This window comes from Leucoraja erinacea, chromosome 2, assembly GCF_028641065.1.
Source record: "Leucoraja erinacea ecotype New England chromosome 2, Leri_hhj_1, whole genome shotgun sequence".
NCBI classification, from domain to species: Eukaryota; Metazoa; Chordata; class Chondrichthyes; order Rajiformes; family Rajidae; genus Leucoraja; species Leucoraja erinaceus.
This window is the reverse complement of record NC_073378.1, coordinates 31,700,977-31,718,334: the sequence shown is the minus strand read 5'-3', so window position 1 is coordinate 31,718,334 and position 17,358 is coordinate 31,700,977. Positions and strand designations below refer to the sequence as shown.

At 46.3% G+C, this 17,358-nt stretch overlaps 1 protein-coding gene across 4 annotated transcripts in view; it reads right to left on the bottom strand.

Moving 5' to 3' along the window:
• LOC129708531 (F-actin-uncapping protein LRRC16A-like) overlaps window positions 1–17,358 on the bottom strand; it is a 301,981-nt gene that overhangs the window by 134,517 nt on the left and 150,106 nt on the right. For all 4 annotated transcript variants that reach the window (XM_055654335.1, XM_055654351.1, XM_055654347.1 and 1 more), the window contains exons 12-14: window positions 13,202–13,288; window positions 10,858–10,961; window positions 5,994–6,071 (exon numbers count right to left, since the gene is read on the bottom strand). In XM_055654335.1, coding sequence (XP_055510310.1) covers window positions 5,994–6,071; window positions 10,858–10,961; window positions 13,202–13,288 — 269 coding nt within the window. The remainder of the gene's footprint in view (window positions 1–5,993; window positions 6,072–10,857; window positions 10,962–13,201; window positions 13,289–17,358) is intronic.

Genomic DNA, 17,358 nt, shown 5'->3' with positions numbered 1-17,358 from the left:
ACACGCTCACACACACACACTCACGCATACACACAAACAACACACGCACACCCCAACACATGCTCCAGCACAGACAGGCACACACTCACACAAGCACGCACACACAAACACAAGCAACACACGCACAAGCACAGATACGCTCACTCACACACACTCTCACACCCACTCACACATGCTCAAGCACAGACACACACACAGGGACACAAACTCACACGACACACGCACCAGCACAGACACGCGCACACATGTTCAGACGCACACAGCCACTCACACACACACACGAGCGTGCACACACACACTCGCACTCACTAGGAACACAGGCACACACGCACGCACACTCGCGCATGCACGCACCCGTTCACACACGCACACTCAAGCACAAGCGCAGACGCACACACTCTTGCACACACTCACATACGCATGCATGTGCATGCACTCAACCACACAAACACAGGCACGCACTCATACAGGGACACATGCACACACACACAAACACATGCACAAGCACAGGTATACACACCGAAGGTCTGGTGGGCAGTAATACCGGGAGCCCGCGGGTCCCTGCTGGGAGACCGCTTTTCGGGGCTTCCGCAACGGCGACTTCACCCGCCCGAGTTGTGGGGTTGAAGATTACCTGGAGCGGAGCCATACATCATCGCCCGGCGCAGCTTCAACGGCTGCGGGACTTTGCTAGCACCCGCCGGGGGCTCCACCAACAAGACCCGGAGCGCGGCCTTGCATCACCCGGCGCGGCGTAAATGGCCGTGGGACAATTACCATCGCCTGCCGGGGGCTTTGACTCTGACATCGGGAGGGGAATGGGTAGTGCAGGGGAGAGATAAGTCTTTGCCTTCCATCACAGCGAGGAGGAGATGCGCTGTGATGGATGTTTGTGTAAATTGTGTTGTGCCTTGGTTCTTTCTTGTGTGTATGACTGCAGAAACAACATTTCGTTTGAACCTCAATGGGGTTCAAATGACAAATAAATTGTATTGTATTGTATTGTACATGCACACAAATGCACACAGACTCACACACACACGCACAAGCAGACACACACTCACTCACACGCACAGTTGATTAAACTAGAAACTGCATTACAGCGTAGAATTAGAGCTGTTGCTGGACAGTAGCATTTTGATTGTGGGTGATCTAGTTTCTTCCTCACAGATGGGGGATTAACTATGTATTACTTCTGCAAGGACCAGGCAATCAAATCATTCTGTCTTTATACTGAAGAGCTGGGCGGATTTGCCTTAAAGCTACATAACACGGCAACAGGCTCTTCAGCCTAACATGTCCATGCCGACCAAAATGCCCCATCACAGCTAGTCCCAGTTCTGAAGAAAGGTTTCGGCCCGAAACGTTGCCTCTATTTCCTTCACTCCATAGATGCTGCCTCATCCTCTGAGTTTCTCCAGCTATTTTGTCTACCTTCGATTTTCCAGCATCTGCAGTTCCTTCTTAAACTCTTACCCATTTCCATATCCCTCGCCACCTTTCCTATCCCTCCACCTGTCCAGGTGTATTTTAGATGCTGTTAAAGTACCTGCCTCAACTACCTCCATCGGCAGCTATTTCCAAACACCCACCACTATCTGAAAGTGTTTAGTTCGAGTAATTGTACGGAAACGATCTCCTGCCTTTTATTGAACGATATATTTCATTGCTATAGAAAATAATTGACGAGCGAGAAACTATTCGGTAATTTTTCAATGACTGGAAAATAATTTACTTTAGTCTTCAGCGGTACAGTGCAGAAGCAGGCGCACTGAGTCCGCATCGACCAGCGACCACCCTGAACACTAACACCAGGCTGCACACTAGGGACAATGTTTACAATTTTACCAAAGCCAATTAACCTGCAAACCTGTACGTCTTTGGAACGTCTCTGGCACTGTAAGGCAGCAGCTCTACCACTGTGCTGCAGCCAGTTCAATACTTGAATACTGAGTGATCAACATGGAGCTCATGAAATCAGGCAGTGCTGAAGTTAGCCCGATCTAGTCGAGACCGACTGTGGAGGCACGGTGGCGCAACGGTGGAGTTGCTACCTCACAGGGCATACTGCGCCAGAGACCCGGGTTCGATCCCGACTGCGGGTGCTTGTCTGTGCAGAGTTTGTACGTTCTCCCCGTGACCTGCGTGGGTTTTATCCGAGATCTCTGATTTCCTCCCACACTCCAAAGAAATACAGGCTTGCAGGTTAATTGGCTTGGTATAAATGTAAATTGTCCCTATTGTGTGTGTAGGATAGTGTTAGTGCGTGGGGATCGCTGGTCGGTGCGGACTCGGTGGGCCGAAGGGCCTGTTTCCGCGCTGTATCTCTAACACATGTGAGGCTATTCTCTGCACAGTGTAAACCCCCCCCCCCCTCCCCCCTCACCGTCTAGATTTAGCGCTCACCTACACTAGGGGCAATTCACTGTCTCCATTTAAACTATCAATCCACCCGTCCATTAAAATTAAGAATAAGGGGAAGGCCATTTAGAACGGGGATGAGGAAAAACTTTTTCACCCAGAGAGTTGTGAATCTGTGGAATTCTCTGCCATAGAAGGCAGTGGAGGCCAATTCTCTGGATGCTTTCAAGAGAGAGTTAGACAGAGCTCTTAAAGATAGCGGAGTCAGGGGATATGGGGAGAAGGCAGGAACGGGATACTGATTGTGGATGATCAGCCATGATCACAGTGAATGGCAATGCTGGCTCGAAGGGCCGAATGGCCTACTCTTACACCTATTGCCTATTGTCATTGGAGACCCTCAGACTATCTTTTATCTATTATTATCTATGTGGGCAGAACCACGAACGATGACGAGATGGAGTACAGGAAGATGATGAGGAGATGTGGACACACAATGCTGGAGTAACTCAGCGGGACAGGCAGCATCTCTGGAGAGAAGGAATGGTTGACGTTTCGGGTCGAGACCCTTCTTCAGGATGAACACCTCTTGCTCAAAGCCAGCAGGGCGAATGAGCTAGTTACTGACTCCAGGAAGCGTGGGGGAGTACATGCTCCGATCAGTATCAATGGTGCGGGTGTGGAAATGGCTGACAGCTTCAAGTTTCGTTTAGTTTAGTTTAATTTAGTTATAGACAATAGACAATAGAAAATAGGTTCAGGAGTAGGCCATTCATCCATTCAAGCCAACACTGCCATTCAATGTGATCATGGCTGATCATCCCCAATCAGTACACCGTTCCTGCCTTCTTCCCATATCCCCCTGACTCTGCTGTCTTTAAGAGCCCTATCTCTTGAAAGTATCCAGAAAACCGGCCCCCACCGTCCTCTGAGGCAGAGAATTCAACAGACTGACAACTCTCGGTGTGAAAAAATGTTTCCTCATTTCCGTTCTAAATGTTCTTACCCCTTATTCTTAAACTGTGGCCCCTGGTTCTGGACTCACCAAACATTGGGAACATGTTTCCTGCCTCTAGATTTAGCTCTTTGGGCGAACGGAATCAAGGGATATGGGGAGAAAGCAGGAACGGGGTACTGATTTTGGATGATCAGCCATGATCATATTGAATGGCGGTGCTGGCTCGAAGGGCTGAATGGCCTACTCCTGAAACTGTTTTCTCTGTTTCTATATTTCCATCTCACAGATCAGATCCCTACCATCTGGCTCTCTGATGTCGGGAATTTTGAAAATTATAAGGAGTGTGATGAGCTTGTAATGTGTTTAACCCACGAGGCTTCCCGAGCTTACATGCTGGGGAAACATGAGGGGAAAAATGGCTAATATAGAGTCATAGTCTTACAGCATGGAAATAGGCCCTTCGGCCCAACTTGCCCACACTGACTAACATGTCCCATCTATGCTACTCACACCTGCCTGCGTTTGGTTCATATCCCTCTAAACCTGTCCTATCCATGTAGCTGTCGAAGTGTTTCTTAAACGTTACGTTAGTTCTTGCCTCAACTACCTCCTCTGACAGCTCGTTCCATACACCCACCACCCTTTATGTGAAAAAGTTACCCCTCAGATTCCTATTAAATCTTTATGCCCGTCACCTTAGACCTATGTCCTCTGGTTCTCGATTCCCCAACTTTGACTCTGTTCGTCTACCCGATCTATTCCTCTCATGAGTTTGTACTCCTCTGCAAGATCACCCCTCATCCTTCTGCGCTCCAAGGAATAGAGTCCCAGCTTGCTTAACCCCTCCCTATAACTCAAAATGGTGTACAATTTTGGTCGCCTAATTATAGGAAGGATGTCAACAAAATAGAGAGAGTACAGAGGAGATTTACTAGAATGTTGCCTGGGTTTCAGCAACTAAGTTACAGAGAAAGGTTGAACAAGGTAGGGCTTTATTCTTTGGAGCGCAGAAGGTTAAGGGGGGACTTGATAGAGGTTTTTAAAATGATGAGAGGGATAGACATTGACGTGGAAAAGCTTTTCCCACTGAGAGTAGGGAAGATTCAAACAAGGGGACATGACTTGAGAATTAAGGGACTGACGTTTAGGGGTAACATGAGGGGGAACTTCTTTACTCAGAGAGTGGTGGCTGTGTGGAATGAGCTTCCAGTGAAGGTGGTGGAGGCAGGTTCGTTTTTATCATTTAAAAATAAATTGGATAAGTTATATGGATGGGAACGGAATGGAGGGTTATGGTCTGAGCGCAGGTATATGGGACTAGGGGAGATTATGTGTTCGGCACGGACTAGAAGGGTCGAGATGGCCTGTTTCCGTGCTGTAATTGTTATATGGTTATAACTCATGCCCTTAAGTCCTGGCAACATCCTCGTAAATCTTCTTTGTACCCTTTCCAGCTTGACAACATCTTTCCTATAACACGGTGCCCAGAACTGAACACAATACTCTAAATGTGGCCTCACCAACGTCTTATACTTCTGCAACATGACCTCCCAACTTCTATACTCAATGCTCTGACTGATGAAGGCCAATGTGCCTCTAGTTTAGAGATACAGCGCGGAAACTGGCGCTTCGGCCCACCGGTCCAGCGATCCCCGCACACTAACATTATCCAACACACACAGCGATAGAGTTGCTGCCTTAGATTGCCCAGAGACACCGAGTCCACGCCGAATAATCGATCACCCCGCACGCTGGCACTATCCTACACACTAGGGACAATTTTACATTATATACCAAGCCAATTAACCAACAAACCTGTACGTCTTTGAAGTGTGGGGGGGGGAAACCGAAGTTCTCAGAGAAAGCCCATGTTGTCATGGGGAGAACGGTCAAACTCCATCGTGCCGCACAAATTAAATTGCATTTTCTGCATAGATTTACTTTAGACTTACGAACTCTTTGGCCCACCGAGTCCGCACCAGCCAGTTATACCCGCACACTAAAACTATCCTACTCACACTAGAGACAATTTACAATTTTTATTTGAAGCCAATTAACCTACAAACCTGTACGTCTTTGGAGTGTGGGAAGAAATCAAAGATCCCGGAGAAAACCCACGCAGGTCATGGGGAGAACGTACAAACTCTGTACAGGCAGGCACTCGTGGTGAGGATCGAACCCGGGTCTCTGGCGCTGTAAGGCAGCAACTCTACTGCTGCGTCACCGTGCTGCCATGATCCAGCCGAATCCTTGCAGGCCGATTCCTCGGATGTGAATCAAGGCGGGACGATGGCGCAGCAACACGGTGCCTTACCACGCAGTATGGTGCCTTATAGCGCCAGAGACCCGGGTTCGATCCCGACTATGGGTGCTGCCTGCATGTTCTCCCCGTGACTGCGTGAGTTTTCTCCGAGATCTTCGGTTTCCTCCCACACTTTCAGGTTTGCAGGTTAATTGGCTTGGTATAAGTGTAAATTGTCCCTGGTGCTTGTAGGCTTGTGTGAATGTGCGGGGATCGCTGGTCGGCGCGGACTGGGTGGGCCGAAGGGCCACTTTCTGCGCTGTTACTCTAAACTAAACTAAAAAAAAATTATCTGAGCCATTAACTGGAAAATTCAGATCATTGCTTTGAAACATATAAATGGCAACAGCAAGAAAGAGAAGTAGTACGTACCATATCTAATGCACAGTCTGTGTTGGACAAATCAAGATGAGCAATCGCATTTGGCTGGGATAGGAAATTGTACAGGTTCTGTAAAGAGACAGACAAAATAAACCTTGAATAAAATGCTCGGTAACTTTACTCAATAGACAATAGACAATAGGTGCAGGAGTCGGCCATTCGGCCCTTCGAGCCAGCACCGCCATTCAATGTGATCATGGCTGATCATCCCCAATCAGTACCCCGTTCCTGCCTTCTCCCCATATCCCCTGACTCCGCTATTTTTAAGAGCCCTATCTAGCTCTGTCTTGAAAGCATCCAGAGAACCTGCCTCCACCGCCCTCTGAGGCAGAGAATTCCACAGACTCACCACTCTCTGTGAGAAAAAGTGTTTCCTCGGCTCCATTCTAAATGGCTTACTCCTTATTCTTAAACAGTGGCCCCTGGTTCTGGACTCCCCCAACATCGGGAACATATTTCCTGCCTCTAGAGTGTCCAAACCCTTAATAATCTTGTTAAGTTGAACTCGAGCGTAAAGGGGCCTATCCCACTTGGCGATTTTGTTCGGTGACCGCTGGCGCCATATCAGTGTCACCAAAAGATTTTGAACATTTCAAAATCCAGCGGCGACAAAAAAAAAGTTGCGTCACTTGAGGAAACACCGTGTGTCAACACGTCATCACGCCACGTCACGCCCCAAATTTTTCAGTGACCTGATACGTCAGTCAATGATGCAGGCAGTCAATGAAAATAATCGCCAAGTGGGACAAGCCCTTAAACGTTTTTTATTTCCGACTTGAATGAAATCCGCAATGAAATCCTATCCAAGTCTTATAGCCTTGTCCCACTGTACGAATTCATTCAATTTTTCCCCAGAGTTTGCTCTGATTCGAACTCGGAGATTTACGGTAATGGCCGCTCGTAGGTACTCGGGGCTCTCGTGGACATTTTTCAACATGTTGAAAAATCTTCACGAGTCTTCCCGAGCTTACCATGTTTCCCCAGTACCTGCCGTTAGCGTTACGAGCCGCTAAGAGACGTCCCCGAGCTCCGACGTACCCGCTACCTACATTCTACGTGCTTACCACTATTTTTTTTTAACTCGGGAGAGCTCTTGAATGAACTCGTACAGTGGGACAGGGCCATTAAACCAGTGCGAGTCCAACGGAGATGTGCGGGGCAAGTTTTTTTTAACACAGGGGGTGGGGGCCTTGAATGCCTTGCCAGGGGTGGTGGAGGCAGTTACGATAGTGGTGTTTAAGAGGCTTTTAGATTGGTGCATGGAAGTGCAGGGAATAGTGGGATATGGATCATGCCCAACTTGCCCACACCAACCAACATGTCCCATCTATACCAGTCCCACCTGCCTGCATTTGGTCCATATCCCTCTAAACCTGTCCTATCCATGTACCTGTTTAAATGTTTCTTAAATATAACGATAGTACCTGCCTCAACTACCTCCTCCGGCAGCTCGTTCCATACACCCACCTCCCTTTATATTAACAAGTTACATCTCAGGTTCCTATTAAATCTTTTTCCCCCTCGCCTTAAATCTATGTCCTCTGGTTCTCGATTCCCCTACTCTGGGCAAGAGACTCTGTGCATCTACCCGATCTATTCCTCTCATGATTTTATACACCTCTGTAAGATCACCCCTTATCCTCCTGTGCTCCAAGGAATAGAGACCCAGCCTACTCAACCTCTCCCTATAGCTCAGACCCTCCAGCCCTGGCAACATCCTTGTAAATCATCTCTGTAACCCTTTCCAGTTTGACAAGATCGTTCCTATAACGTGGTGCCCAGAACTGAACACAATACTATTCCTTTTCTCCATAGATGCTGCCTGACTTGCTGAGTTTCTCCAGCATTTTTGTCTACCATCGATTTTTCCAGCATCTGCAGTTCTTTCTTAAACATTTCACCAACGTCTTATACAACTGCAACATGACCTCCCGACTTCTATACTCAATACTCTGACTGATGAACGCTCCTCCAAAACCATCTACCTATAATGTGTATGAGGGACATTCTGGAGAGAAGGAATGGGTGACGTTTCGGCTCTGCTCTACAACACTACCCAGAGGCCTACCATTCACTGTGTAGGTCCTGCCCTTGTTAGTCGTCCCAAAATGCAACACCTCACATTTCTCTGTTTTAAATTCCATCAACCATTCCTCAGCCCACCTGGCCAATCGATCAAGATCCTGCTGCAATCGTTTACAACCATCATCACTATCTACAAAACCACCCACTTTAGTGTCATCTGCAAACTTGCTACTCATGCAGGCACGTTCTCATCCAAATCATTGATTATAGATGACAAACATTGATAGAGACAACAGAATAACTAGGTATTAAATTTTGCACCGTACAGTTTTCTCAGGTACGTTAGAGACCATTCATGTGATTAATTGTTCATGACATGGGAAGAGCACTTTCTTGCCTATTATGTTGGTAAGTCCAACAGGTCCAGTGTCTGAGAGAATCCTCCTCTCTCTATAAGGGGTGGCACGGTGGCGCAGCGGTAGAGTTGCTGCTTTACAGCGCCAGAGACCCGGTTTCGATCCTGACTATGGGCGCTGTCTGTACGGAGTTTGTACGTTCTCCCCATGACCTGCGTTGGTTTTCTCCAGGAACTCCGGTTTCCTCCCACACTCCAAAAACTGCAGGTTAATTGGTTTGGGTAAAAATTGTAAATTGCCCCCAAGTGTATGTAGGATGGCGTTAATGTGCGGGGATCGCTGGTCAGTGCGGACTCGGTGGTCCGAAGTGCCTGTTTCCGCGCTGTATCTCTAAACTAAACTAAACTAAACTATTTTAGTTTATTGTGTTCAATGTTGTCTCAGCTAGATTCAAGGCTTGAATGGTTTGCTCATTTGTATCTGAAGAAGGGTCTCGACCTGAAACGTCACCCATTCCTTCTCTCCAGAGACGCTGCCTGTCCCGCTGAGTTGCTCCAGCTTTTTGTGTCTATCTTTGGTTTAAACCAGCATCTGCAGTTCCTTCCTACACATTTGTATCTCTTCAGCTAATAATTTCCAGCAAATTGTTCATTTTCGATGATGGAAAATGCCAAGTGATCAATTTTCGTTTTCTGTGAAAATTCTATTGTTAATTAAAATCAGTTTTAATATCACCTGGAGAAAAAAGTGGTATTTAACTTTACATTTTTCACCATCGAGTCATAGAGCGTGGAAACCGCCCCTTTAGCCCAACTTGCCCACACTGACCAACATGTCCCATACACACTAGTCCCACCTGCCTGCGTTTGGTCCATATTCCTCCAAACCTGTCCTATGAACCTGTCTAATTGTCTCTTAACGTTGGGGTAATCCCTGCCTCAACCACCTCCTCTGGCAGTTTGTTCCATACACCCACCACCCTTTGTGTGAAAATGTCACCCCTCAGATTCCTATTAAGTCTTATCCCCTTCACCTTAAACCTGTCCTCTGGTCCTCGTATAAGGCCACCGCCATCTCACCGCTGTCTTCATCATCCCAGGCACAAATAGGAATTTATCCAGTCATCAATGCATTGATTTTGAAATTCTGGGTGGCAATTCTGCATGCTTCAAGTTCATTGCCAGAATCTAGCATCATACAGTATGGAAACAGGCCCTTTGGCCCAAGATGCCTCATCTGCATTAGTCCCCCACCTGGCCCCATTTGGCCAACATCCCTTAAAGCTTTTCCTATCCATGTACTTGCCCATCTATCTTTTAAATGTTATCATAGTACCTTCTTTTTAGAGATACAGCAGGGAAACAGGCCCTTCGGCCCACCGGGTCTGCGCCGACCAGCGATCCCCGTACATCCTACTATCCGACAACCACTAGTGAGCAATTTTTACATTTACCAAGCCAATTAACCTACAAACCTGTACGTCTTTGGAGTGTGGGAGGAAGCCGAAGATCTCGGAAAAAACCCATGCACTGGATGACTGGAAGATTGTGTATGTAACTCCTGTAGTTTTTACATTCTAGCCCCCTTTATTATATGTTTTAGAAACAGAATTAGGCCATTCTGCCCATCAAGTCTGCTCCGCCAATCAATCGTGGCTGATCTATCTCCCCCCTCCTAAACGGGGAAATCCCCATTTTTTCTCCTGCCTCTCTGCCCAGAGGGTAGTTGAGGCCCCCTCATTGGCAGCAATGTGGCCTCTAAGGGGATCCGCTGCGCCAGGTACGGGATACTGAGTTGGATGATCAGCCATGATCATATTGAGTGCCGCCGAATGGCCTTATCCTGCACTAATCTGATTGTGTACTATCTGATCCATTTGGACAGCAGGCAACACAAAAGCTTTTCTCTGTACCTCGGTACATGTGACAATAAACCTACACCTAAACCCAATATTCATCTCGTTTCTGGTGCTTTGCGTGTTATTGGGAAGTTGTGTATAAGTTTATAAGAGCAGATGTAGGCCATTCGGTCCATCAAGTCTACTCCGCCATTCAATCATGGCTGATCCATCTTTCCCTCTCAACCCCATTCTCCTGCCTTTCCCCATAACCTCTGACACCCGTACTAATAAAGAATCTATCTATCTCTGCCTTAAAAATATCCATTGACTTGGCCTCCACAGCCGTCTGTGGCAATGAATTCTACAGATTCCCCATGCTCTAACTGAAGAAATTCTTTCTCATCTCCTTTCTAAAGGTACACCCTTTTATTCTGAGGCTGTGACCTCCGGTCCCGGACTCTCCCACTAGTGGAAACATCCTCTCCGCATCCACTCTATCCAGGTCTTTCACCATTTGGTAAGTTTCAATGAGGTCCCCCCCCCCCCCCCCCCATCCTTCTAAACTCCAGCGAGTACAGGCCCAGTGCCGTCAAACGCTCATCATATGTCAACCCATCAATTAAGTCCAACTTACTGCCAGATCATCGCCACGGAGCAAGTTTCCTGCGAGGTCCAGATGCGTGAGAGAGTTAAAGACTTGCTGGTTGGCACTGAGAGATTGGGCAAGGTTGTTCACGCCTGCAATCACACGGAACACAAAATTAACACTCGTCCACACATTTTGTACTGGAATACTGCCAAGACTATTCCACACTATTAAAGACAAAACGCCAGCAAAGAAAAAAATTGAAACATGCGTTAATAATAAATGCTGTAAATGCAGTCTGGCACAGACTAAGTGATTAAAAAAATGTGCACGTTTCATTAAAAAAAAATTATTTGAACCTACGTCTAAATATAAGAGTGTTTAGTTTAATTTAGTTTATTGTCACGTGTAGCGAGGTACAGTGAAAATCTTCTGTTGCGTGCTAACCAGTCAGCGGAAAGCCAACACATGATTACAATCGAGCCATCAGGTTTGTAGGTTAACTGACTTTAGACTTTTAGAGATACAGTGCAGAAAGAGGCTCTTTTTCGAATTCACTATCAATACATATTATTGATACATTAATATTCATCAATACCTATTATTACCATCAATGTACCTACCAAAATGGATATTTAAATTCCCTCTCCCCTGACTCTGTCTGAAGGGTCCTGACCCTAAATGTCAATAGACAATAGACAATAGGTGCAGGAGTAGGCCATTCGGCCCTTCAAGCCAGCACCGCCATTCACTGTGATCATGGCTGATCATCCACAATCAGTATTCCGTTCCTGTCTTCTCCCCATTTCCATTGACTCCTCTTTCTTTAAGGACTCTATCAAACTCACTCTTGAAAGTATCCAGAGAATTGGCCTCCACTGCCTTCTGAGGCAGAGAATTCCACAGATTTACAACTCTCTGGGTGAAAAAGTGCTTCCTCATCTCCGTTTTAAATGGCCTACCCCTTATTCTTAAACTGTGGACCCTGGTTCTGGACTCCCCCAACATCAGGAACAGTGTCCAATTCCTTAATAATCTTATATGTTTCAATAAGATTCCCTCTCATCCTTTTAAATTCCAGAGTATACAAGCCCAGCCGCTCCATTCTATCAACATATGACATTCCCGCCATCCTGGGAATTAACCTTGTAAACCTACGCTGCACTCCCTCAAGAGCAAGAATGTCCTTCCTCAAATTTGGAGACCAAAAATGCACACAATACTCCAGGTGTGGTCTTACTAGGGCCCTGTACAACTGCAGGAGGACCTCTTTGCTCCTATACTCAACTCCTCTTGTTATGAAGGCCATCATGCCATCAGCTTTAGGTGGACAAAAGTCTATCAGTATATCAGTATATAGATCAGTCTGAAGAAGGGTTTCGGCCCGAAACGTTGCCTATTTCCTTCGCTCCATAGATGCTGCTGCGCCCGCAGAGTTTCTCCAGCACTTTTGTCTAACTTCGATTTTCCAGCATCTGCAGTTCCTTCTTGAACATGCCATTAGCTTTTTCACTGCCTGCTGTACCTGCATGCTTACTTTCATTGACTGATGAACAAGGACCCCCAGATCTTGTTGTACTTCCCCTTTTCCCAACTTGACACCATTCAGATAATAATCCGCCGTCCTGTTTTTGCCACCAAAGTGGATAACCTCACATTTATACGATCAGGGCTGATCATCCAAAATCAGTGGCCCGTTCCTGCTTTTTTCCCCACATCTCTTGATTCCATTAGCCATAAGAGCGAAATCTAACTCTCTATCTTCAGTCTATCTTCAGCTGTTTGCTTGTCGTGCTCACTGATGCTTCCATCCAATCGACCCCAACGACACAATTTATTTTTGTTTAGTCTTTCATGATTCGGTAATGAGAATGTTTTCTCATGCAATCTCCAGTCCAACTACACACTGGTTATACATTGAGGCCCACAGCCATTAGCTGCTAGATGTAAATTTCTAACTGGAGCACCGTCACATTCAGTCTAAAGCCAATTAAATTAAAACCATTTAAATTAAAACCATTTAAATTAAACCATTATCAAATTAATGTGACAAGAGGGGATAGGAAATGTTGATATTTAAGTTTAGTTTTGTATAGAGATACAGCGCGGAAACAGGCCCTTCAGCCAACCGAGTCCGCATCGACCAGCACATTAACACTATCCTACACACACTAGGGTCAATGTTTACACTTACCGAGCCAATTTGCCTACATACCTGTGTGTCTTTGGAGTGGGGGGAGGAAACCGAAGATCTCGGAGAAAAAAACAATAGTGCTATCTCCCGATACCCAGATTCCAGTGAAGTCCGATCCCTCCCCCTCCCCTTCCCTTACCCTCTCCCAACTCCCCTCTCACGCCCTCGACAGAACCAATAACTCTGATTTTTACGTACCTTTGGGTGACAGAGAGATTTTCGACATGTTTAAATGTTTCAGCCCCTTTGGAATTTTGGCAAATTGGCTGCTCAGGGAAGCCGTTCCTGCAACACAAAAGTCGATTTTTAATACTTAATGAAACAAAAGCACAATTTTAAAACTACATCAACTCCAATGAGAGGATGAGCAAAAAAAACGTCACAAAGTCTTAACAAGCGTCTCTTGACCAGAAACTATCCATGTATAGTTTAGTTTAGTTTAGTTTATAGATACAGGCCCTTTCAGCCCACCGGGTCCGCGCCAACCAGCGATCCCTACACGCTAACACTATCCGACACACACTAGGGACAATTTTTACATTTACCAAGCCAAATTACCTACATTCTTGTACGTCTTTTGGAGTGTTCTCCAGAGATGCTGCCTGACCTGTTGAGTTAATCCACCACTTTATGAGTCAGAGGGTCTTACAGCGAGAAAACAGGCCCTTTGGCCCAACTTGCCCACACTGACCAACATGTCCCATCTACACCTTCTTGCGTTTGCCCCATATCGCTCTAAACCATGTCCTATCCATATACCCCTCTAAATGTTTCATAAACGTTGCGATAGTCCCTGCCTCAACTACCTCCTCCGGCAGCTCGTTCCATCCACCCACCACCCTTTGTGTGAGAAAGTCACCCCTCAGGTTCCCATTAAATCTTTCAAGTCGTTGAGTTACGCCAGCACTTTGCATTTTTTATGTCCACCAGCATCTGCAGTTCCGTATGTCCTGAATACGGTGGCGCAGCGGCAGAGTTGCTGCCTTACAGCGAATGCAGCGCTGGAGACCTGGGTTCAATCCCGACTACGGGTGCTGTCTGTACGGAGTTTGTACGTTCTCCCCGTGACCTGTGCATGGGTTTTCTCCCAGATCTTCCGTTTCCTCTCACACTCCAAAGACGTGCAGGTTTGTAGGTTAATTGCCTTAGTAAATGTAAAAATTGCCCCTAGTGGGTATAGGATAGTGTTAATGTGTGGGGATCGCTGGTCGGCGCGGACCCGGTGGGCCGAAGGGCCTGTTTCCGCTCCGTATCTCGAAATAGAGCAAACTGTTTTCAGGTAAGAAGCATTAATCTATTCAAATCATACTGCATTTCCAGTGTTGAAACACCGGCTGAAAATAGCCCAGGCAACTAATTTGTGCCATTGTAACATGCTGGATAGAGACATCTCAGGTTTTATGATGGTAAAAATTCAATTAAGGAAGCTAATACACATAAAGGAAATTAATTCAGTGCCCTAACGGCAATGAGATCTTCGATTTATTAATTTAGGAATATATACTTTCAACAATAAGGGGAGTGAGGGGGCACCTCATTGAAACTTACAGAATAGTGAAAGGCCTGGATAGAGAGGACGTGGAGAGGATTTTTCCACTAGTGGGAGAGTCTAGGACCAGAGGGTACAGCCTCAGAATGAAGGGACAAATGTTTAGGAAGGAGATGAGGAGGAATTTCTTTAGTCAGAGGGTGGTGAATCTGTGGAACTCTTTCTCACAGCAGACTGTGGAGGCCAAGTCAGTGGATATTTTTATGGCAGAGATTAACAGATTCTTGATTGGTACGGGTGTCAGGGGTTATGGGGAGGAGGCAGGAGAGATAGATCAGTCACGATTGAATGGCGGAGTAGACTTGAAGGGCCGAATGGCCTAACTCTGCTCCTATCACTTATAGAATAATCTTAATAAATTGGAGAAGGCAAAATTCATGGATGGAACCATCTCAAGTGTAAAGAGACAAAGAGTATAACGTTTAGTGCAAGATAATGTCCAGTAAAGTCTGATTAAAGATGGTTCGAAGGTCTCCAATGAGGTAGATGGGAGGTGAGGGCCGCTCTCTAATTGGTGTGAGGACGGTTCAGTTGCCTTATAACAGCTGGGAAGAAACTGTCCCTAAATCTGGAGATATTTGGAGACTTCCTACCCAGAATAATTGACTACCTAGCTCTTGATTTTCTTGATCTCAATGGATATTTTTAAGGCAGAGACAGATAGTTTCTTGATTAGTGTGGGTGTCAGGGGTGATGGGGAGAAGGCAGGAGAATGGGGTTAGGAGGGGGAGATAGATCAGCCATGATCACATTGAATGGTGGTGCTGGCTCGAAGGGCCAAATGGCCTACTCCTGCAGCTATTGTCTATTGTCAATTGAATGGTGGCGTAAACTTGATGGGCCGAAAAGCCTAATTCTGCTCCTATCACTTATGACATTATGATTTTGCTTTAATTTCGTGCTTAAACTGCAAGTTTGAGATCTTTGTGTTCACCATTCAATTGCACGTAAGCACACTGAGAAAGGATGGCAGGCACAAGAGGAGATCAGATGCATTATAAAATAGTATAGGTGGATGTAGTGACTCCAAGTGACTACCACTGGTGACATTTTAATGTTGCTTCCACTATGTTTAAATTAAAGGGCCTGTCCCACTTCGGTGTCATTTGCGCCTAATTTACACTACATAATTTACGCGTCACGACGTAAATTTACGCGTTGTGCCACGCACGTGATGTGCGCATGGTACACATTAAGCTCACATTCAGATTCAGATTCAGATTCAGATTCAATTTTAATTGTCATTGTCAGTGTACAGTACAGAGACAACGAAATGCATTTAGCATCTCCCTGGAAGAGCGACATAGCAAACGATTTGAATAAATAATAATAAGTGTCCGGGAGGGGGGTGGTGATTGGCAGCACGTGGTGGTGACGTAGGCAGTGACACGCGGTGCCCCAGGATTTCGGGATGTACAAAATTGTCGCACGGCATCTGCGTGATGCACGAGTGCCGCACAAGTGGGACAGGCAGTCTATAAATTATGTGTGCTCCCTATACACACATGTTTATTTAAAAGCAGCAGATCTTTCCCCTTCATTAACTGTAATTTGGTACTTGGCTCTAAAGGATGCTTATTTTTAAGGTAGAAAACATTCACATTTTTGATCTCTGTGATAAAATGATACTATAGAAAGCATTGAATCCCTGGTCAATTCGTCCGTTCCCACCCAAACCACCCCCTCCCCTGGTATTTTCCCTTGCAACCGCAGGAAATGCTACACTTGTCGCTTTACCTCCCCCCTCGACTCCATCCAAGGACCCAAGCAGTCTTTCCAGTTGAGGCAGAGGTTCACCTGCACCTCCTCCAACCTCATCTATTGCATCCGCTGTTCCAGGTGTCAACTGCTCTACATCGGTGAGACCAAGCGTAGGCTTGGCGATCGCTTCACCCAACACCTCCGCTCGGTTCGCAATAACCAACCTGATCTCCCAGTGGCTCAGCAATTCAACTCCATCTCCCATTCTGTATCCGACCTTTCTGTCCTGGGCCTCCTCCATGGCCAAGGTGAGTCCCAATGCAAATTGAACAGCACCTCATAATTCGCTCGGGCAGTTTACACCCCTGCGGTATGAACATTGACTTCTCCAATTTCAGGTCGTCCTTGCATCTCCCTCTTTCCCCTCCCCTTCCCAGCTCTCCCACAGCCTACTGTCTCCGCCTCTTCCTTTCTTTTTCCCACCTCCCCCCTCCCCGACATCAGTCTGAAGAAGGGTCTCGACCCGAAACGTCGCCTATTCCTTCGCTCCATAGATGCTGCCTCACCCGTTGAGTTTCTCCAGCTTTTTTGTCTACCTTCGATTTTTCTGCAGTTCTTCCATAAACTATAGAAAGCTTTTTTATCATTTTATCAAGATGCATCACAACTTGGTTTGGGAACAGCTCCATCGAAGACCGTATGTACGATGTATTCCAGAGAGAGTTGGATATCAATCTTAGGGCTAATGGAATCAAGGGATATGGGGAGAAAGCAGGAACTGATTGTGGATGATCAGCCATGATCATATTTAATGGCGCTGGCTCTAAATTGTTTTCTTTTTATTAAAAATAGAGGAGATTGACCTTTTTTTTTGCTTTCCATCACATTGAGGAATGTGGAGGAGTCACTGTGGTGGATGTTCATGTTAAAATGTATTTTACTTCGGAGTCACGTGAGTGACTACGTGAAGAACCCCGCCAGGACGCATGCGTGTCATATCGCTACATGCATTGCAATGAGTCACAGCAGGGGGAACGACGTTCCCCTTAGCAGCAGAATTTGAAAGCCGGGAACAGCAGGTAAGGAGACTCTGCGTTCCTTCCAC